Genomic DNA, 22,943 nt, shown 5'->3' on the forward strand with positions numbered 1-22,943 from the left:
AGTTTAATACTGCGTTCAAAACAACTGGTAACTCGGGAATCTCCGACTTCACAGCGTTCAAGTCAACTGGGAACTCAGGGATAAAACTATATTTTTGGTCATCCAGCTCGGAATTCCACGTCAGAAACTCGTCATCTTTCTAGATCTCCGACTTTCCTACCTAAAGATCACGGACGTCATGATTTGACCTCGTTTTTTCCCCAGAGTTCCCAGTTGTCGTGGACGCACCATAATAATGGGTGAATTATAAATGAATGAATTATATATGAAATGAATTATGAGTGTTGCGTGAACTTCAGTATTAGTAGGCTACTTAAACAGCTATGAACATAAGCATTTCGCTACACCCGCGATAACATGCTAAATATGTTTACACGACCAATACAATTTGAACAATTATTCACAGTTCAACGGAAAATCCAAGTCCCACATCTTTGGAACCTTGTGAAGCTGGAATTCTCAGAATCGTCTATGTACAATAATACAACACCAGCCATCATATTAACCATTATTGCAGGAGTATGCATATGAAAACATGAGTGATGAATTGGGTCACTAATACTCTATACATCTATAGATTATTATACTATAATATACTAAAGCCTTCAAACTCAACTCTGGACCTCAAAGCCAGTGCCGCTGAGCATATTCATTGTTCCCCTCTAATCAAGGACTGATTTAGACCCGGGACACCAGGTGGGTTCAATTAATTAGAACAGAAAACCAGCGGGCTCCAGACCTCGTAGGGTAAGAGTTGAATACCAGCGGGCTCCAGACCTCGTAGGGTAAGAGTTGAATAGCCCTGTACATATACTCTAGAGCAGGGCTGTTCGATGTCGGTCCTGGAGGGCCAAAACACTTCTGGTCTTCATCCTCTTCTTCTAATAAGGGACTAATTCAGACCTGGGACACCAGGTGAGCGCAATTAACTACCAGGTAGAAATAAAAAAACAGAAGTGTTTTGGCCCTCCAGGACCGGAACTGAACAGCCCTACTCTATACTTTATACCAGGGGTATTCAACTCCTACCCTACGAGGTCCGGAGCCTGCTGGTATTCAACTCCTACCCTACGAGGTCCGGAGCCTGCTGGTATTCAACCTGATAATTCATTACACCCACTTCTAAAATCAGTGCCTGATTAGAGGATGTTTTTCTTGCAGTGGCACTGGCTTCAAGGTCCAGAGTTAAATTCAGGGCTCATTGGAAGTGAGTTCATTCAAACCACACCACACTTCTTGGCCTATTGCCAAGTATTTTCAAACCATCAGATGATTCAAAAACACACAAGGCACCCTTTATAACTTTATTTATTTCCGTTTTATTTAATTTATTTTCTCTGCAGCGGAACAGCACACTGTCAAAGAGCCCAGAGATGAACTGAAGTAATCTCTGGATCCCTTGTAATCAGCTGCCAACCCACACACCACGTTATAAAAATGCAACTTCAAAATATTAGTTCCCATGAATAAAACTCAAATGATAAATTAATTAATCCTGTAAAAACAGAAAGTACCAAGTGTGCAAAAGAAAAAAGTACATCAATATAAAAAGCAGCAAAACAATATGTTACCCTCCTCTGCCCAGGTAGCGACTGACTGCAGCCGCCCTTCCTACATTTACCCAGAATTCTTCCTCCAGCCTAAGAGATCAACTCTCTGAGCATTTGACGGTTCATTAATCATCCACCAGGATTAGACAGGAGGGAATCTAAAGTGAGTGTGACCAGTAGAGACCACCCAGTGGTCTGAACGGAATACAATTTCTCCAACAGAATTGGTCTGGATGAGTAGGTTCAGATGTCAATCACAAACTGGGCATCGTCAGCTGTAGGGACAGAAGAGAGAACACAGGTCAGCTTCAAGGACATATCCTTTCCTGAACTTCCAAAAAGCTATGTGCACTGATAGAGGCCTTTCTGAGAATCTGCAAAGTAAATGGGTTGGTCACAAGATATGCAGCACAAGGCTTGGCCAGCAGCTTGACATACAGGTTTTTGTTAGCTTTTCTCGTGGAGCGGTTCAGCTCGAAACTTGGTCTAGTGCTGGTACAAAAAGAGTCAACAAAACACACACACTGACTGGTTTGCACACTAGGTGAGAGTGGCCATTTGCCACCTCATACACTGCACTGATGATAACAGGCCTGTGTAGCCTACTTCCTTATCCTCTGAAATAAACTACCTATTGATCACCAAACATCACCTGAACAAAGCAACCTCTAATTACCGGTAAGGAAATTAATTAGGCAAGTTATATAGAGGTGAGACATAAGAACATCATGTGAATGCAAGATGGAGTAAATCAAGTAACAAGGACTGAATGACAAGGATATATGTATATCTTAGTATATAACCGCTTTCCATTTCCCTACACTGTGAACTAAGACAGAACTTGATTTACTGTCCATGTGCAGCTTCTATGAACAAAACAAGAGAAAACTTGTTCCTCAGGTATTTGCTTGAGGAGCCCATAAAAGGTGTTTCCTACTCTTGAGTTGCTCAGTAAAAACACATATATGCTACAAAGCCATGTGGGAGACCAGGTGACCAAGAGGCCTGGCTAAGGGAAGAGGTTAATGGATCTCATGGGATATACAGTAGTGTCACTAAGTAACAGGGACCAGACCAACCTGAGATGTGTTTGTTCTCGTCCATCTCCTTCAGCTTGCCCAGAGGGTGCAGGGCCGGCGCAGTGACCCCTGGGATATGGGGGAGGCAGCACGGAGGGGTGCGTGCGATCGGTGAATTCCGACATTCCAGCAGGAACTTTCTGTCATAGATGATCCTGGTTCCTGTGAGGACAACAAAAAGGCTAGAGTGTCTGTCTCAGAGTAAGAACAGGACAGTAGTACCAGGATGCTTGACAAAAGTCATGAGGTACAGCAGTCTATCTAGATCACGAGGTATTCTTGTGCACAATATTTATCCAAGGTGTGTTAGTGCAGGCTACATAGAAAAGTGGGAGGTCTGTACTTTCAGTGTGTACTTTCAACACCTCCTGCAGTGTGTCCTGAACTGAGGGGGTAGACTCTGCAGCGTGTCCTGAACCAAGGGGGTAGACAGAGGGGGGATCCAAACCAAGGGGGTAGACAGAGGGGGATCCAAACCAAGGGGGTAGACAGAGGGGGGATCCAAACCAAGGGGGTAGACAGAGGGGGATCCAAACCAAGGGGGTAGACAGAGGGGGATCCAAACCAAGGGGGTAGACAGAGGGGGATCCAAACCAAGGGGGTAGACAGAGGGGGATCCAAACCAAGGGGGTAGACAGAGGGGGATCCAAAGACTTGAGTGCTGCAGCTGCACAACAAAGATCACCTCAGTGATTCCAAGTAGAAGACCTCACCTTTATCTGATCCGGATCCTATAATACTAGCAACTAGATCAGGGTGTTTTCACACTTGATCCCTTTCAGCCAATTTTTGTGAACTTCGTGCAATGTGAACACCATCTCGAGAGGTGGTCCGAGTTCGGTTCGTTTGAATTCCGCGTTCCGGTTCCCTTTTTTAGGACAATGTGAACACAAAGCTCCCCAGGTTCGCTTGTCATTATTGCCGCAACACACACTAGACTATTGCAACACCGTTTCCACTGCCATAAACCCGCACATTGGTGCCACAAAAAAGACAAGATGATGTGCAGGTTCGCGGGAAAAAAAATGTGTGCTGTTTTTGGATATTGATTAGCGATTGTCAAGGACGCACAGAAATTCAAATGTGGAGTTTTTAGTCAAGATTAATTGTTTGCAATATGTGATATATAGGCTAAGAGAGCTCCATACGATGTTTATTGATTGTGGGGTTTGAATAGCGTGAGAAAACAATATATTTGGTGAGAATCACAACATAGGGTACAAAATCTATTCTAGCTCTTAAAGGGGCAGTAGCCTGCTTTGGGTGTACAATTTTCAATTACAGTAGTATTTATTCTGCAGTTATTCTATTGCTATTTATTCTGTTACCAATCAAATGTACATGTTAATAGTATCTTCTGATTACAATTTTTATGTCTCATATTTTAACTAAATGCAATCTATTAGCTTCCAATATGTAAGTAGGTATATCAAGCTGTCGGATAACACATTCTGATTGAATGGCTTGTCCTGCACTTTGTAAAAAAAAAAACAGAGTGCATGTTGGAAAACGTGGTTCCTTTCTAAACATAGCAATGTGAATGCAAAGAGGACTCGGTCCACAAAATAGGTGAAGTGAACTGGCAAAAGAGCTGAGTCAAGGGCAGTGTGAATACAAAGATACGTTATTTTGCTCCTTTTTGTATTTACCTCAGAGTTCACTTTAAAGGAGGACAGATTGGTTATTTTAAAAGACCTACTGGTCTGACATGTTTCACATGCTGTACTGGGAAAATAGTCTCTATGTAATCACACCTATGCACTCTGTCATACAGTTCTACAGTCTCTGGATCTCAGTCCCCTCAGTTTTCAGGTTTATTGCCTGGCTTTACAAACTCCTCGCTACTGAAGCCATAACGTCCTCAGCAATTCCAGCTCTGTAACACCAGTGAAAACAGCCCCATTCCCTCGGCCCCTACTCCCTGTAAAGGCCACCTCACGAACAAAGTGCACACACACACACACAACACTCCCACAGATGTTGACAAATCGGATCACCTGCATCTTGCCAGTTAGAGATAATTGAATCTGTCATTGCTGGATCCATACAATAAATATATGTTTATTGGATGATGCAACTAAAGTTATGGAAACAGGTCAAAGTGCATTTAATGCAATAGGAATGTAAGTACATAACAGTTAATTTAAAACTGGACAAAAGCGTCACCAAGCTCCCAGGTTCTCTCTTTATGCAATGTGCTTTGTTCTCCAAACTAATACAGCGCTTACACTCCCGAGGCCGTATCGGTGTGTTCTTCAATATGATAAGTAGTTTGCACAATTCCCTTATTTTGCTCAACTTACCTCCAGGCGTCGTGGAGAACAGGGTGCCTCCGGGCGTCTGACTGTAGGAGTCCGCCAGCTGAGACCAGTCTTTTGACCGCTCAAAGCGACTTGGCACTGGGCAGTTTATACCTATGCCGGTGTTACAGTTAGAAGACATCATAGAAAGCAGATGCACAAATAAGTTCTAAAATAAACTTACACACAAAAAAAAAGACACGGCAAATTATTTGTGATCGATGTCTACTACGGCCTGTAAGATATTTAAACTGCGCCAACGTTAAAGTTTGTTTGAAAACTAGTGGACTGCGGCGTTTGGAGACGCACTACGCAGTAAGCTCTAGCAGCCACTTGCAGGTGTTTATAAAAACTGCTGATTTGAGGCGTGGTTTAGTTTGAGTTTCGCAATCACCTCACTACTGTCTCAAGCTGCGCAACATTTTAATTTTAAAGCTCACAATAACACTGTTTACAATTGCAATTCAAACAAGGCATTGTTGATAAGCAATTATCCATTTGAAGTGTTGGATAACAAGATAGCAATCATAATTGAACAAATGTCAAAACATAAATGACCTTATGGTGTTCTCTGGGTAGACTCTAGTGAATGTAAAATGTGTCCGATTGCAGTCTCTCGTGGAAACGTCTCCGTGCGTGATAAATAGCACCCTCTGCCAGAACATTCAGTCAGAGTGAGTGATTACATCATCATGAGTAAACATGACACACAGGAGGAGTCAACTCCTTATATAGAGAGGCCAAGGCACTACATATCAACAAAGTGTGCAGAGAATCATGAGGTGTATGATGTCATGAGGGCAATGCAATACGAATAAAAAAAAAGGCACAACGGTACAGTTCCGTCTTTTTATTGAATATTAAGGTAAATATTACACATTAATACAGTAGTCACTAGATGACATGTACTCTCATTCTAACCCTTTTTTTAGTATGTAAACAATTATACATGTATTTACCACTCTAAAAGGTCTGAGTTCTCTCTTTATGTTATTACCTAGTTCTTGGGCGGAGTATAAATAGCGTACAGTCCTGTAGAGCCCTGCAAACCAAGAACAATTAATGTGGGGCTTTTAAAGTCAAAATAATGGCTATACTAGGCAAAGAATGGATCCTGTTTAACAGGCAATCGGTTTGTTCATAGACGGTGATAAACACGTTACAGCCCACACTGGATTCGTCTTTAGTTAGGCACATCAAAATGGTGTCCGACCCTCCAATTCCTCGGTTTCTGGACACTCCCTAAGTTAATATCTTCGTATATTATGTAATTATCTGGTTCTCTTAAAACGTGTACGCGTCTTGTTACTGGTCCTATGCTTCGATCGCTGGATGTGTTTAGTTGACATGATTCAGCTGCACATTCCCAACGTGCGGGACCCACGTCCCAGACCAGACCTGAAACGACACGTTTTCATAATTTAGTTACAAAACCACAACAGTGAGGACTGAGTAATGGTGAAAATAAGTGAATCATGTTTATGGGAGTGCTTACTTGCTGGGGGTCTGAGTTCTCTGCAGAGTTGGAGACTACCTTCATGATGGGGTTCCAGGCAGGGTCAGCGCTATGGAGCCCGTTGTACATTGGGCCCCCAGGGGCCTCTCCCATAGGAGGGTGGGGAGGAATGATCGGCCCGCCATACATTGACAAACCCTAGAAAGGACAATTTAAAAAAGAACTGGTAAAAAAACAAAACATTTTCGTGATCGTTTTTATTGGATCATTCCAACCAGGAAATCATTGCATCAACTATTTAGCAGTGTCTGTCCGTTACCTTTGGGAAGTCCATGTAGTTGGTAGGCATGGGCTGATGGAAGGTGTTGGAGGGGTTCACGATGCCGGTATCGTCCCGCTCCATGGCCTGGTGCTGGGAGAAGGCACTCTGCTCCTGCATCTGCTGGTGCATCACGTGACCGCCCACCAGGGGCTGAGACCAGCCCGACATCGCCTCTAAAGGTAGAGGGTAAGAGCATGGGAGGACTGAGATTTTGGATCGTGTGAGAGTTCATCGTTTTGTTCAAAACATAGACAATATACTTATAATAAACATCTTAAAAACACTTGACGATAAAAGATGATCAGTTGTCCAACTATCCATTCCTCTACACACTAACCCGATCCACCTCCCCAAAACACTCACCAGAAGCACTGCCCACTCCGAAGGACCAGATGCCCCCCTGTCCGACAGGCGGTGTGTAGCTGGTGGTGAGCATGGCGTGGTTGACGGAGCCCGTCTGGCGGATGCGTGCCAGGCGCTCGGTGCCGATGGGAGGGGGAACCTTGCGGTCCTGCTGGCTGTTGCTGCTGGGCTTAGCCTGGATCAGAGCTGTGGTCACCGTCGACGCACAGAGAGGAGAGGACACAGAGGGCACCGGGGACTCACCTGAGGGGGGCAAAGGTTTGGCTTGTTAACTTTCCAAATGTTGGATTTATCAAAGAAGAATTATGCAACAATTACATGAAACCCTTTGATTAGGCTTAATTTACTCATTATTTTACCAAGCGACTGTATTTGTCCCACGGTGACAGTAGACATTGAAACTACTTTGTTAGCAAAAAAAGGGATAGATCCACTGTACATCTATGAATGAACTTCCCTGTCCCCCGTCCCCTGTCCCCCGTCCCCTGTCCCCGTCCCCCTGTCCCCCGTTCCCCCTGTCCCCCTGTTCCCCGTTCCCTGTCCCCCTGTTCCCCGTTCCCCCGTCCCCTGTCCCCCTGTTCCCCGTCCCCCTGTTCCCCGTCCCCTGTTCCCCGTCCCCTGTTCCCCTGTCCCCCTGTCCCCTGTTCCCCTGTTCCCTGTCCCCCTGTCCCCCGTCCCCTGTCCCCCGTCCCCCCGCCCCCTGTTCCCTTACAGGAGGTGGAGGCGCTCCAGGGGTGAGGGGAGAAGTGCTGGCGGCTGAAGGAGGGCGTGCCCACCGGGGCTGGACCCTGCAGGTACACTGGACTGCAAGAGATACTGGTGGCGAAGCTGGTCAGAGCAGCAGACGAAGAGATGGAGTTTCCCGACGGGTCCATGTGATGCATGCCTGAAAAAAAGAAGTCAACTGACCTGCTTAAATTATGTAGGCACAAACCACTACTAAACATGATTAGTGCCGCTTTGTGGAATCAGTTGAATTTTTGTTTCTCTGGAACAAAAATATTGTCTTGGAGTTGGGTTATGTCTTTACCTGCTGTGTGTGTGTGTGTGTGTGTGTGTGTGTGTGTGGTGGAGTCTATGGTCCTTGTTGTTTACCGATGGGACTGGTGACAATCCTCTGGGAGTTACAGCGGTACCCTGGAGCCTTGGAGCCGTCAGGAGCTGGCATCACGTTTTCCATCTGTCCAATACCTCCCATGTAGGGCTGCTCCGGAGGGGTCCGGGCAGGCAGGTGACATGCTCCCCACACCTGGTTATTGCCCACCTGGTTGCTGTCGAACATGCTGCTGAAATGGTTGAAGAGGGCGGTGGGACCGTAGTTGGGGGGTAGATGCTGGGCCTTGCCCCCGTGGATGTGCATCTGGGAGCCATTCATCATGCCCATGTTGGAGGACATCTGCTGCTGCATGGAGGGGGGTGCCATGCCTTGGTTGGCACGCTGCTGCGGTTGTTTCTGGTGTTGCTCCTGGGATACAAACGCAGACTGGTGCTCCTGTGGAGATGCCCCAGCTGCCACGGGGTAGACCTGGGCCGAGGGCTGCATGCGTGAGGGAGCAGGCGGTGCGTAGTGAGGTAAGGTGCTGCTGGTGTGTGCGACGGTGCTGCCCCCTGCTGGTGCAGAGCGAGAGGAGGGCAGGAGGGAGCAGGGGGGCTGGACGGCCGGGAGGCTGGGCTCTGTGCTGGGGGAGAAGGGGAGGGGCAGCTGCTGCTGGGAGGGCAGTGATGGTGGAGCCGTGGGAGGAGCTGTGAAGTGCATGGGGCCGTTGGAGCTGGAGCCTTCAGATGCCCCACCTTGGACAGGTGCTGCATCTGGAGAGGACTTCTCTTTACCAGGCGTGTTGCCGCCAGGAGGCTCTGGCTTGGAGATGGGCAGCTGCCGTGCAGGAGGGGCATTGGGCGCACGAGGGGAGGGCGGGGTAGAGGACATGGTGGGGGGTGCAGGAGCCACCTGCGTGGCGAGAACGTTGCTCACTGTGGAAGTGACCGCTGTCATGCTGGTCGTCTTTAGTTCGCCAGAGAAGAGCTGCTTCCTGGCAGAGGAGGGCGTGGGGGTGCTGGAGGGGGCAGTGCTGGGGGGCGAGGCGGTGGCTGCAGGGACTGCTGTAGAGGCAGGGGCTGTGTACTCCGGATGGGCAGCGGACACAGGCGAGGGCCGGGGGGCAGAGCTCCCGTTGTGCTTGGGAGAGCTGTTAGTGCTGCCGGGGCTGACGGGTCGCACCGGGAATGGGCCCCAGGTGTTGGGCGACGGAGAAAAGGTGCCACCGAACTGTGCCATGGGCAGGCGTGGATGTCGGATGTGGTGCATGGTCTGGGCGGCCAGCAGGGCCAGGTGTGGGTTGGCGTACGCCAGGGGCAGTGAAACGAAGGGGGGCCTCACCCCGGTAGACAGGTTCTTCCCAATCTTTCCTCCCTGCTGAGAGACAGGGGGGGTCTGGAAGGACATAGTGGACGACGGCAACACTGATGCCAGGCCCTTGGAGCCGGCCGACGTAGTGTTGGTGGCCCCTGTGGAGGTGGTGTAGGTGGTGCCCATCTTGGTGCTGGTGCCAGGGGCGCGGATGTGGTTTCTGGGGATCAGGTCCTCCAGCTCCTTGGCTGGGTCCTGGATCAGGGAGCTGATCAGCTGAACAGCGTGTCGGGTCGACTCTGTGCCACCTCTGAAGACCAAAGGGAGAGAAGCAGGCGAGTATCAGACAGTAACAATGTCTACAACATGATATGATATATCCACAGACGGTCTGACATTGGGCTGGTCTAACCTGATGGTGATCAGTGGGCTGGTCTAACCTGATGGTGATCAGTGGGCTGGTCTTACCTGATGGTGATAGGTGGGCTGGTCTAACCTAATGGTGATCAGTGGGCTGGTCTTACCTGATGGTGATCATCCTTTCTCCATTCTTGTCCTTCTGTTTGTCCACGTCGATGTGCGCACCGGTCACGTCCTGAATGGCAGTGATATTACAGCCACCTCTGCCCATGATCCGAGACACGACAGAGGCAGGCACCAATAGCTTCTTAGACCTGACAGAACACAAACAAGCCATTCAATTAATATATGGGTCATATGGCTGTACTTAACACGACTATGTAGTAGATACCAGTGGCAGTTGATTGTTAGTTAACAAGAGGTGACAGTTATAAATTCCAAACTAGAGGAAGGGAGAAGCTGTACCCCTACTGCTTTCTTTATGGTTAAAGGTCACAGTAAATGTAAGGTAACAGTAACTACAGTAGCCATTGTTTGATTCGAGGCACATTTTTTTGAGCCAACCCACCTCCGCACCACCTCCTTCCAACCTTCTTCCCTCTTCTGGCCCCTCTTCGGGCTGGTGAGGTTCGTCTTGCTGCTGGGCAAGGTGACCGGCAGTGAAATGGTTCTGAAGGATGGGGGAAGGGAGCTGGCTGTCAGGACGTTGATGCAGTCATGGATTCTGAGAAGAAAGAAAACAGAGGTTATTGAGCCCTGCGGTGTACTGTAGACAATTCAGATGGAACAATCCGGTTATGTTTTGTTCTACTTTCTACACTGAACCCAGAGAAAACAAAGATATACATGTTTCTACTTTCAGGAAATCCCAGTTTGGACGCAAAGCTATTCAGCATTAAGACCTGGGCCCCTTACTTCTGGTGTGGTTTGGAGACTGTGACCTTCTGGTCTCGGGAGCTGTGCCTCTTCTCAGGGACCGGCTGAGGCTGCTGGCTCACCCCCGAGGGAGCAGACGACGAAGAGGAGGATGAGGAAGAGGGTAGGTAGTTGAGCTCCTGACTCTTTCCTCCGCTGCTGCTGCTCTCGCTGTTGCAGTCGGTGCTGTCCAGGTTGTCTGAGTCGCTACCACCGGGGACCCCGCCGCCTCTGGGCTCCCCCCCATGGATCTTGTTTTTGTCAGTCTTCTGCTGGGCCAGCGCCACCTGTGGGTCCAGTAGGATGATGGGCTCCGTGGTCTTGTTCTTCTTGTTCTTGCAGTTGATGCTGGGCGTGGTCGCCATGTTGGCTCGTTTCTTGACGAAGGCGTTGGTGAAGGTGGCGGAGGTGGCAGAGATGCCGATGGTGGTGGTGGTGGTAGCGCTGGGCGGGCCAATGGGGACATCACCGTCTAAACAGAGCGCGAGACAAGGACAGACAAGTTTATTCACCCTTATTTTACCACTGTACCACCGAAACAACCAAAAGCACAATAGAAATATGTCGGATGGCTTTTGTCTCAGTTGAAATTTAGATGAGCACGTCATTCTTCTTTCAGTTAAGTTACATAAAACAATCTGTAAAGAATTACTACATTAATTGTGACTTGAATATCCTTTCATTCACGCAGACAGACTGACAGTTTATCTAGGAAAAAGGTCATCTTCAAGAGTAAAACCACGCTGATTTCAGGTGCTGGGTTTGGCTATTAGAGGCTGTGTAGGTAGAACTATTAAAAAGGTGGTTACCTTCAGAGGAGTCCTGGTCCTCTAACTCCTCCTCTTTTACTTTGGCCGCCTCCTCCTCTTCTTCCTCCTCCTCTTCCTCCTCCTCCTCCTCCTCCTCCTCCAGCTTCCTCTTCTGCTCTTCCTTCTTCTTCTTGCGTTTCTCCTTACGCTTCTCACGCTTCGCTGCCAGGGCTTGCTTCTTACTCTCCTCCCTGGACTGTACACACCCCAAGAAAAAAAAACCCGGATGATTACAACACAGAGGATGCTTCCCAAATGGCACCATATTCCCTATACAGTGCACTACCTTTTTGACTAGAGCCCTATGGGAATAGGATTCCATTTGGGATGCACACACTATCTACAGAGAGCTGTAAATCCATACAAATCAATGAGGAGCAGAAGGTTGTGTTGGACAGAAAGGTCATTTACCTTCTCCAAGTCCAGCTCCTTCAGCAGAATGCTGGCATTCTTGTTGGCCTCTGCTGCCTGCTGGTCTTTGGCTTTGACAATGGTCTCCATGCACTGGTGACATTTCTTCAGCAGGTCCTAGGAGAAGGAGTATGAGACAAGCTTTACCGTTGGACCCGCACTTCCTTTCAGAGCACAAAAATGTTTACCCTTTGTCATTTTTCATGAATGTGTCTTGGTCTTGGCTGTCTTGGCTCACCTTGTCTGCGATGGTGGCGATGTATCTCATGCACTCGATGTCCGAGGGGAACTGGTTGACCTCCTTCACCAGGTACTGCACCACCTTCACATGGCCCTGTGAGACAGAGGTCAGAGGTTAGCCTCCTGGGATTATTATTACACACACACACACACACACACACTTCCATTTACGCACCACCAGGGTCATTAGCTAAGAACAGGAAATGAAAGGGGAGCATGTCCTAGAGTGTCAGAGGTCATATATGAGATATTCAACCGTGTGTCAGTATCAGAGAAATCACACTAATGTTTTATCACAGTTTAGTTCCATACCACAGGAGGTTGGTGGCACCTTAATTAGGGAGGACGGGCTCGTGGTAATGGCTGGAGCGGAATAGGTGGAATGGCATCAGATACAACAAACACATGGTTTCCATGGTTTCCAGGTGTTTGATGCCATTCCATTCGCTCCGTTCCAGCCATTATTATGAGCCGTCCCTCCCCTCAGCAGCCTCCACTATTTAATATGTGTGTGTGTGTGTGGGGGGGGGGGGGGGGGGGGGGGGGTACCACCTTGCGGAAGGCAGCCATGAGTGGCGTGATCTTGCGGTTGTCTGCTGCGTCGACGTCGGCCCCGGCCTGCACCAGCAGCTGCACCACGTCAAAATGTCCGCCGTTGGCCGCCAGCCACAGGGGCGTGTTCCCCTTCTTGTTGCGCACGTCGATGTGAGCACCTCTGAGGAGGACGACAACAGTCTGAGTAGAGGAAGAGAGACTAGAAAAGGAATGATATTCTGACTGAAATGACCTCACTGTCATATTGTACGTAAAAGATGAACAGTTATTACCGGTTGATTAGGAGCTCACAGAACTTGTAGTGGCCCTTGTCTGCAGCGATGGTGAGCGCGGTGTCTCGGGAGGAGGGGACAGGTGGGGTGTTGACGTCAGCGCTCTTATCCAGCAGCACCCGCCCCACCTCAGCATAGCCACCCGATGCGGCCTCCATGAGGGGGGTCAGCCCAGTCTGAGAGAGAACGTATAATGGGTCAGTGACACTGCACCACACAGACAACACTGTCTAACACCAAAACCTCATTCCTAATGTCTTTGACGCGAGCCCAGATAACAATGATGACATGTCAGGCTCAGTCTGTACTAGCCACTCCCACCTTGGCGCGGTGCTCCACGTTGGCCTTGCGGTCCAGCAGCAGACTGACCACCTCCGCCCGTCCCTGGAAGCAGGCCAGGGTCAGCGCCGTGTTGCGGTTAGTCTCGATCTGAGCGTTGATGTCTGAGCCCATGTCCAGCAGCAGCTTGACTGCAGGGACGTGACCGTTCATGGCAGCCAGCATCAGAGGAGAGATACCCAGCTTACTCCCAGTCCTGAGGGAAACAGACACACACAGGGAGAGGGAAACAGACACACACAGGGAGAGGGAAACAGACACACACAGGGAGAGGGAAACAGACACACACAGGGAGAGGGAAACAGACACACACAGGGAGAGGGAAACAGACACACACAGGGAGAGGGAAACAGACACACACAGGGAGAGGGAAACAGACACACACAGGGAGAGGGAAACAGACACACACAGGGAGAGGGAAACAGACACACACAGGGAGAGGGAAACAGACACACACAGGGAGAGGGAAACAGACACACACAGGGAGAGGGAAACAGACAGGGAGAGGGAAACAGACACACACAGGGAGAGGGAAACAGACACACACAGGGAGAGGGAAACAGACACACACAGGGAGAGGGAAACAGACACACACAGGGAGAGGGAAACAGACACACACAGGGAGAGGGAAACAGACACACACAGGGAGAGGGAAACAGACACACACAGGGAGAGGGAAACAGACACACACAGGGAGAGGGAAACAGACACACACAGGGAGAGGGAAACAGACACACACAGGGAGAGGGAAACAGACACACACAGGGAGAGGGAAACAGACAGGGAAACAGACAGGGAGAGGGGATGATTCTACAAACTGTTAAGATTGGGCCAGAGGCAGAGGTACAGCCTGCACAAACTGTGGCAGGGAGAGCTGGTTGTGGATACCTGGAGTTGATTTCAGCTCCAGCGTTGAGGAGGATCTTGATGATGTTGACGAAGCCCCCCGAGGCGGCCAGGCTGAGAGGAGTGTAGTCCGAAACGTTACGGTGCTCCTTGTTGGCACCACGCAGCAGCAACAGCTCCACGACCTGGGAGGGAATGGACCACAGGTTAGTCAATCCACAGAACACTATATTGTTTATCTAAATGTATGCAGCTGGTCCAGACAGCGAGTTGGTGTCTGTCTGGTTGTTCTGCCTCCTGTTATTTCTCCATGTGGTTATTTAGCTGTTTTTATTAGGATCCCCATTAGCTGTCGCTATGCAGCAGCAGCTACTCTACGAGCCTTTATGACGAGCAAAACGTGTCAGCGAGGGTACAACAGAGACCTCCACACACTCTAGGCTACAATACGCGCGAGTTTCCCTGGGCGGAAACAGCTGTGACGCGAACCGTAGCCTACTGCGTGTTTGTGTTTGTGTTTATGAGTCTGTTATTAAAAGAACGTGAAACAATGTTGTGTATATTCGCTGCTTTTCATTAAATCACGTATAGCTGTTTTTTAGGCTACAGCCTAAAATAAGTATTCATATTTGTATTTGTATTTTATTTAGGGATCCCCATTAGTTCCTGCCAAGGCAGCAGCTACTCTTCCTGGGGTTTATTATGGATCCCCATTAGTTCCTGCCAAGGCAGCAGCTACTCTTCCTGGGGTTTATTATGGATCCCCATTAGTTCCTGCCAAGGCAGCAGCTACTCTTCCTGGGGTTTATTATGGATCCCCATTAGTTCCTGCCAAGGCAGCAGCTACTCTTCCTGGGGTTTATTATGGATCCCCATTAGTTCCTGCCAAGGCAGCAGCTACTCTTCCTGGGGTCCAAACACATTAAGACACTTATATACACACACACCACATAAAAACAGACGATGTGGGCAGAATATTGTCACAGAAATGTGATCAGTTATACAGTTCATTCTGAAATATTCAGATCTAGTAAAAGGCTATAATTCAGTGGCTTCAATATCTTTTAAAGACTAACATTACTATAGAAATGGAAACATTGTGATTTTAGAGACACACAGTTACAATAGCCAATGATTGAATAAAGGGACTGCAGTCAATCTATTACTGGGCTCTCAAGAATCTGCCATGTTAATTCCAGGCAGAATAACCTACTGTTTTTTGGCAAACTCCAAGGTACTCTGAGACTACTAGTCCCGTGCGTAATGACATCCCTGTGTTTTCCGAGACATCACAGAGTTCGACAGGTGCTGCTCGCAGTTTGAGCAAGAAAACAAGAACTGATTTGATAAATGTAATTTCATTAGGTGGGACGTCTACCGTGGATCGCTAAATAATGATTATGATCACACATCAATTTAAATATTTACGGGACACCTATACGTTTGCGGGCCAAGCACGAGTTCTCAGTGGAGCTTTTTATTATCTAGACATGGTGTTGAAATATCTTCACGCCTACTATAAAAACACCTCCAGGTTTCTGTCAAAAGACACAATTCAACAAAAAATAAAAATAAAGAATTAAAGAGGGGGCAGTTTGGGAAAAATAAATCCCTTGTGAAGTATCCTCTGGATCACCAGATCATTTTATTAATAGAAAGGAAAATAACGTTGGGTGTTGCGTAACAGCCTATCAAATCACATTTTATTTGCCACATGCGCCGAATACAACATGTGTAGACCTTAAAGTGAAAAAAAGTGTTAAGTAAAAAACCGATAAGTAAAAAATACAAAATAATTAAAGAGCAGCAGTAAAATAAAATAACAGTAGGGAGGCTATATACAGGGGGTACCGGTACAGAGTCAATGTGCGGGGGCACCGGTTAGTTATCCTACACAATTGCACAGTAGACTCAGTGTCCAATCTGACACACAGAAACAGAAAACAAACTCATTAACCTTGATGCTTTCTCTGTTAAATCTTACTAGAACTTGCTGTAAATGATGTAGACAATAGCAGATGATCAACATCAATTTAGGGATATTGGATCCAATTTGGAACATAACCATCTTCACTGGCGTTTAGCGGTACCACCTCAGACTCAGCAAGACTGTTGTCCCGCTGATCACCCATCAGGTCTCGATGGGGGCTCTTACTGTATTCAGATGATTGATTAGAATTAGGCTTTCAGAACATTCATACCTATCCTACTGGCCAATCAGCACACAGTCATCTCCACACTTTCCTACCTGTGCAGGTCAGTAACATTTCCGTCTCCTTTTCATATCGAAAACATGCAACTGGTAGCCTATTGATAGGCGGAAGACTTGATACAGCCTATTGATAGGCTGAAGACTTGATACAGCCTATTGATAGGCTGAAGACTTGATACAGCCTATTGATAGGCTACAGACTTGATACAGCCTATTGATAGGCTGAAGACTTGATACAGCCTATTGATAGGCTACAGACTTGATACAGCCTATTGATAGGCTACAGACTTGATACAGCCTATTGATAGGCTACAGACTTGATACAGCCTATTGATAGGCTGAAGACTTGATACAGCCTATTGATAGGCTGAAGACTTGATACAGCCTATTGATAGGCTGAAGACTTGATACAGCCTATTGATAGGCTGAAGACTTGATACAGCCTATTGATAGGCTACAGACTTGATACAGCCTATTGATAGGCTACAGATGACTAGTAGCACAACTCCTCCAATCGATGGAGAGATTCGGTGTGCTGCTGACAAACAGCATGTTCGGGGGGGATTGACCAGAACAAGCCGCTGTGCAGAATCTCTAATAATTATTCAACGTGTTGAAAATGAATGAATCTGCACAGCGCCTTGCTAAAGCCAATTCCTATCCAACATATTGAAATATCCTAGGCCTAGTTTTATTTTGTTGATAATTAGATTCTAGAGCAAACTGAAAGAAAATTAATTATTACCAGGTTGAAATAACTTTTCATTCAGTTTCCTTGTTTCTTCTATAGTCGATTGAATATGTGCACGTTATTAATGTATTAATAAATGTATTAGTTGGCTTACGGATTACATTTTAAAAGTGATCCGCCCAATCCTGTTTTATTCTGTCTACAAGGAAGGTAACGAATGGAGCATATGCTTCCTATGACTTGTTTAATCGCATGCAGCTCAGATAGTTTTTTCTAGACAAAGCGATAAAGGTGTGAAATAATATTACATTTGCCTACTAAATCCAGAAAGAGGGCAGTAGACGCTGTTAGAAATACCACAATTTTTTTGAGAAATAGCGATCCACATGTGGAGGTTCCTGGGCTCCATCTACTTACGATGTCTGATATTGTAGCTAAATCTAATTTACAAATTATATTGATTAGAATTGTGATATTAGACCTGTGTTACGCGTTAGGCCTAGCCTTCATATAGCCTTCTGTGTGTTTAACGCAATAAATTAGTGAAGAGCTGTTTCTCCGCGTATGTGTTTGCAATTGCATGCACGCTGGTGTTCGGACCCCTGGGGAAGCTGCGGTGAGAGTGCTGCGGTGAGAGTGCGACGTGGCGGAAGCGGTTAACCAAAAACGTCTCGCTTTACGCCACTGCTTCGTCCTGTCGTCCACACAAAACATAAAAAAACTTGACAAACAGAGCAGCACCTCTTGTCTTCCTCCAGAGCAGGCCAGGGAGAGAGGAGTGTCTTTGGTTCTCTCAGACTGGGCTTCGATGTCCCCTCCTTTATCCAGCAGGATCTCCACCACGCCAACATGACCCGCTGTAGCAGCCAGGATCAGAGGAGTGAAACCTGGAGACAGACGGAGGGACAGACTGTTACAGACATTTAGATTACTCTCCAACATACTAGGGATGGGTATGAGTACTCGAACAGACATCAAAAAGGTCAATCTTTAAAACAGAGAACAATCTTTTTTTCAAATACTGTAAAACTATTTGGTGGAATGTGCTTTGTGGCTGCCTGAACGGGCGAGTAAAATGTCTGAATTATTATTATTTTTGTCTTGAAGACAACATCACATTTGCTTTGACTCTAGTGTTCCATTTGTACATGTGCATTTGCGGGGCACAACAAAAAAATCTAACCAAGCCAAGCATCACACAGTTGTTCTCCCTAAACCCCCCAGTTTTGGAATAATTGTGTCCTGTCTGTTTTCCTTTGCTATTTTGATTTGGTTAGCCAGACATTTTCCACATGCAATTATTCTTCAGAAGAACTGTATAAAAAAAGCAACACACACCAATAAAGCACTTTTCTTAAAATTAAATGCTGCTAAAAGTAATTCAGAAATAAATGGAGGACGCTCAACCAACGCGAGACGAGGTGCAACCAAAAAATTTGATAATTGAAAAGGAAAAAGGCCTTATTTAGCATATATTTAAACAACTATTAAAAGCTTCTTAAAAAGTAATTAGGTCATTTTAAAATCTGAAAACTAAGCATCAAAATAAATAAAAGATATGTCAAATCAGGAAGTATGATTTGAATTCATTTCCCTCAGTCATTAGGTGATGTTTTCTGTCACATTCCCGTCCAACGAGTCCTGGTGAGCATCAGAAGGAAACAGAAGGCAAGTACGTGTTGCTGAGAGTAGTAGCCTTCAGTAATGGGGTCATACTATTTGGTAGCTAAACCGTTTCAAACACTAGAGCCAAATGAATGTGAAGAACAAAGAATCTAAAACCACCATAGTGCTTGTACCTTTGGCATTGAACGTCGGATTTTGGCTGGGATTTTTTTTGTTGCAGATCTTTTATTAATTGTTCAGTTGAATAACCCTGACCTAGGCTATAACCCCCTTAAACATACATGTTCCACACTGAAAATACGCAAAAACATTAGTTTGATAAAGACAAAGAGCGTATTTTCAGCAGAATCATTAAGCCTACTCCCCAAACTAAATGTCGTGGCCGTAATTCATCATAATGCAATGTGGAATTGTTAATCCATTTAGAAAATTCCAAAGAAAAAGGCATAAATAAACTCAAATCGAACGTCTGTATATCAAAAAGATAGATTGTTTAGTAACCCAGAAATTGTTGTTCTCTTTCAACTCGCCAAATTGAGCCCCGTTTCAAATGATCACCGAGAATAACTGTACCAGACGTGAGATGCGCATCACCTCACAGTGGAAACTTTTTTCATTCTGAAAAATATATTTTATTCAGTCATATTGCATGTTTTTTTAAATTACTATAAAATATGTGTCTTGACTGTGATAAGGACTCGGGAAATAAGAACGTCTTGTCTGCTAAATTAACTAAACCAGGCTATGCCATTGCAAAGCCATAGGCTTCTATGCAAGCGCCACCGCTGAGGTTACTGCCATTTTGAAGATTGTGTTCCACGATATAATATATCCAGCTGATATCACAGTTTTCAATAAATGAATCTTAAATGGAGCTTGTATATACATACATACATACATACATACATACATACATACATACATACATACATACATACATACATACATACATACATACATACATACATACATACATACATACATACATACATACATACATACATACATACATACATACATACATACATACATACATACATACATACATACATACATACATACATACATACATACATACATACATACATACATACATACATACATACATACATACATACATACATACATACATACATACATACATACATACATACATACATACATACATACATACATACATACATACATACATACATACATACATACATACATACATACATACATACATACATACATACATACATACATACATACATACATACATACATACATACATACATACATACATACATACATACATACATACATACATACATACATACATACATACATACATACATACATACATACATACATACATACATACATACATACATACATACATACATACATACATACATACATACATACATACATACATACATACATACATACATACATACATACATACATACATACATACATACATACATACATACATACATACATACATACATACATACATACATACATACATACATACATACATACATACATACATACATACATACCTACCTACCAGTGAAAAGTTTGGACACCTACTCATTCAAGGATTTTTCTTTATTTTTACTTTTTCCTACATTGTAGAATAATAGTGAAGACATCAAAACTATGAAATAACACTTTTGGAATCATGTAGTAACCAAAAAAGTGAAGGAGTTCCCACATATGCTGAGCACTTGTTGGCTGCTTTTCCTTCACTCTGCGGTCCAACTCATCCCAAACCATTCAATTGGGTTGAGGTCGGGTGATTGTGGAGGCCAGGTCATCTGATGCAGCACTCCATCGCTCTCCTTCTTGGTAAAATAGCCCTTACACAGCCTGGAGGTGTGTTGGGTCATTGTTCTGTTGAAAAACAAATGATAGTCCCACTAAGCGCAAACCAGATGGGATGGCGTATCGCTGCAGAATGCTGTGGTAGCTATGCTGGTTAAGTGTGCTTTGAATTCTAAATAAAATCACAGACAGTGTCACCAGCAAAGCACCCCCACACCTCCTCCATGCTTCACGGTGGGAACCACACATGCAGAGATCATCCGTTCACCTTCTCTGCGTCTCACAAAGACACGGCAGTTGGAACCAAAAATCTCAAATTTGGACTCATCAGACCAAAGGACAGATTTCCACCGGTCTAATGTCCATTGCTCGTGTTCTTGGCCCAAGCAAGTCTCTTCTTATTGGTGTCCTTTAGTAGTGGTTTCTTTGCAGCAATTCGACCATGAAGGCCTGATTCAAGAAGTCTCCTCTGAACAGTTGATGTTGAGATGCATCTGTTACTTGAACTCTGTGAAGCATTTATTTGGCCTGCAATTTCTGAGGCTGGTAACTCTAATGAATGTATCCTCTGCAGCAGAGGTAACTCTGGGTCTTCCATTCCTGTTGTGCTCTTCATGAGAGCCAGTTTCATCATAGCGCTTGATGGTTTTTGCGACTGCACAGGAAGAAACTTTCAAAGTTCTTGACATTTTCTGTATTGACTGATCTTCATGTCTTAAAGTAATGATGGACTGTCGTTTCTTTGCTTATTTGAGCTGTTCTTGCCATATTATTTTACATTTACGTAATTTAGCAGACGCTCTTATCCAGAGCGACTTACAAATTGGACTATTATGGACTTGGTCTTTTACCAAATAGGGCTATATTCTGTCTACCCCCCCCCCCCACCTTGTCACAACACAACTGATTGGCTCAAACACATTAAGAAGGAAAGACATTTCCCAAATTAACTTTTAAGAAGGCTCTGGCTGGGCCACTCAAGGACATTCAGAGACTTGTCCCGAAGCCACTCCTGCCGGGCAGCCAGCTCTGGGAAGAGTCTTGGTGGTTCCAAACTTCTTCCATTTCAGAATGATGGAGGCCACTGTGTTCTTGGGGACCTTCAATGCTGCAGACATTTTTTGGTACCCCTTCCCCAGATCTGTGCCTCAACACAACCCTGTCTCGGAGCTCTACGGACAATTCCTTCGACCTCATGGCTTGGTTTTTGCTCTGACATGCACTGTCAACTGTGGGACATTTACATTTTAGTCATTTAGCAGACGCTCTTATCCAGAGCGACTTAGTGAGTGCATTCATATTTTTTTTTCTTATTTTTGTTTTTTTTCATACTGGCCCCTCGTGGGAAACGAACCCACAACCCTGGCGTTGCAAGCGCCATGCTCTACCAACTGAGCTACACGGGGACCTTATATAGACAGGTGTGTGCCTTTCCAAATCATGTCCAATCAATTGAATTTACCACAGGTGGACTCCAATCAAGTTGTAAAAACATTTCAAGGATGATCAATGGAAACAGGATGAACCTGAGCTCAATTTCGAGTCTGAATACTTATGTAAATAAGGTATCTGTTACATAAATGTGCAAACACTTATGGGGTATTGTGTGTAGATTGATGAGGGAAAAACAACAATTTAATCGATTTTAGAACAAGGCTGTAACGTAACATTTGGAAAAAGGGAAGGGGTCTGAATACTTTCCGAATGCACTGTGTATGGAATATTTTGCAATTAGGATTTGTTATCTGTAATGGTTATGATAAATGAGGCATTGTCGCACACTGTTGGCATAGCCCTATAGATAAATGTGCACATATATTTCTTTCTAGCGCCTCATGTCCCAATTAAATTTTTCATTCAAGTACTCGAAAATAGATCAAGCGAGTACAAACACAGTCCAAAAATGTCAAACGCCCATCCCTAAAACTACTAATCTAACTAGTCAGCTTCCAACAACAGACTCACACTTCTACATGCAAATTATCAAGTTCCCTGAAAATTGACTTATATATATTTTTTTTTAAATAAATATATATATATTTTTTTTTAAAAATATATATATATTTTAAATATTTTATAAAAAAATATATATATATATTTAAAAATATATATATATATATATATATATATATATATAAGTCCATTTTCAGGGAACTTGATAATTTGCATGTAGAAGTGTGAGTCTGTTGGAAGCTGACTAGTTAGATTAGTCGTGTTTATATACAGTGGGGAGAACAAGTATTTGATACACTGCCGATTTTGCAGGTTTTCCTACTTACAAAGCATGTAGAGGTCTGTACTTTTTATCATAGGTACACTTCAACTGTGAGAGACGGAATCTAAAACAAAAATCCAGAAAATCACATTGTATGATTTTTAAGTAATTAATTTGCATTTTATTGCATGACATAAGTATTTGATCACCTACCAACCAG

The 22,943-nt window shown here is 45.1% G+C and overlaps 2 protein-coding genes across 4 annotated transcripts in view; both read right to left on the minus strand.

The window, feature by feature from the left end:
- Nucleotides 1-1,290: 1,290 nt before the first annotated feature.
- Nucleotides 1,291-5,458, minus strand: LOC311142809 (eukaryotic translation initiation factor 4E-binding protein 3-like). Its single transcript, XM_084178497.1, has 3 exons — nt 4,933-5,458; nt 2,630-2,791; nt 1,291-1,825 (listed from the first exon to the last, which is right to left on the minus strand). Exons 1-3 carry the CDS (start codon nt 5,072-5,074, stop codon nt 1,794-1,796), a joined length of 336 nt encoding a protein of 111 aa, XP_084034623.1. The 5' UTR covers nt 5,075-5,458; the 3' UTR covers nt 1,291-1,793.
- A 306-nt stretch (nt 5,459-5,764) lies between these two features.
- Nucleotides 5,765-22,943, minus strand: part of LOC311142810 (ankyrin repeat and KH domain-containing protein 1-like) — a 38,935-nt gene continuing 21,756 nt past the window's right edge. For all 3 annotated transcript variants that reach the window (XM_084178499.1, XM_084178498.1, XM_084178500.1), the window contains 17 exons: nt 17,809-17,954; nt 14,207-14,349; nt 13,301-13,514; nt 12,980-13,155; nt 12,705-12,867; nt 12,151-12,246; nt 11,913-12,029; nt 11,502-11,697; nt 10,693-11,164; nt 10,346-10,501; nt 9,942-10,091; nt 8,166-9,727; nt 7,783-7,956; nt 7,071-7,313; nt 6,705-6,880; nt 6,425-6,583; nt 5,765-6,327 (listed from right to left, as the gene is read on the minus strand). In XM_084178499.1, coding sequence (XP_084034625.1) covers nt 6,268-6,327; nt 6,425-6,583; nt 6,705-6,880; nt 7,071-7,313; nt 7,783-7,956; nt 8,166-9,727; nt 9,942-10,091; nt 10,346-10,501; nt 10,693-11,164; nt 11,502-11,697; nt 11,913-12,029; nt 12,151-12,246; nt 12,705-12,867; nt 12,980-13,155; nt 13,301-13,514; nt 14,207-14,349; nt 17,809-17,954 — 4,403 coding nt within the window. In that variant the 3' untranslated portion in view covers nt 5,765-6,267. The remainder of the gene's footprint in view (nt 6,328-6,424; nt 6,584-6,704; nt 6,881-7,070; nt 7,314-7,782; nt 7,957-8,165; nt 9,728-9,941; nt 10,092-10,345; nt 10,502-10,692; nt 11,165-11,501; nt 11,698-11,912; nt 12,030-12,150; nt 12,247-12,704; nt 12,868-12,979; nt 13,156-13,300; nt 13,515-14,206; nt 14,350-17,808; nt 17,955-22,943) is intronic.

The sequence above is a fragment of the Coregonus lavaretus genome (genome assembly GCF_964263955.1).
Source record: "Coregonus lavaretus genome assembly, chromosome: 15".
Taxonomy (NCBI): domain Eukaryota; kingdom Metazoa; phylum Chordata; class Actinopteri; order Salmoniformes; family Salmonidae; genus Coregonus; species Coregonus lavaretus.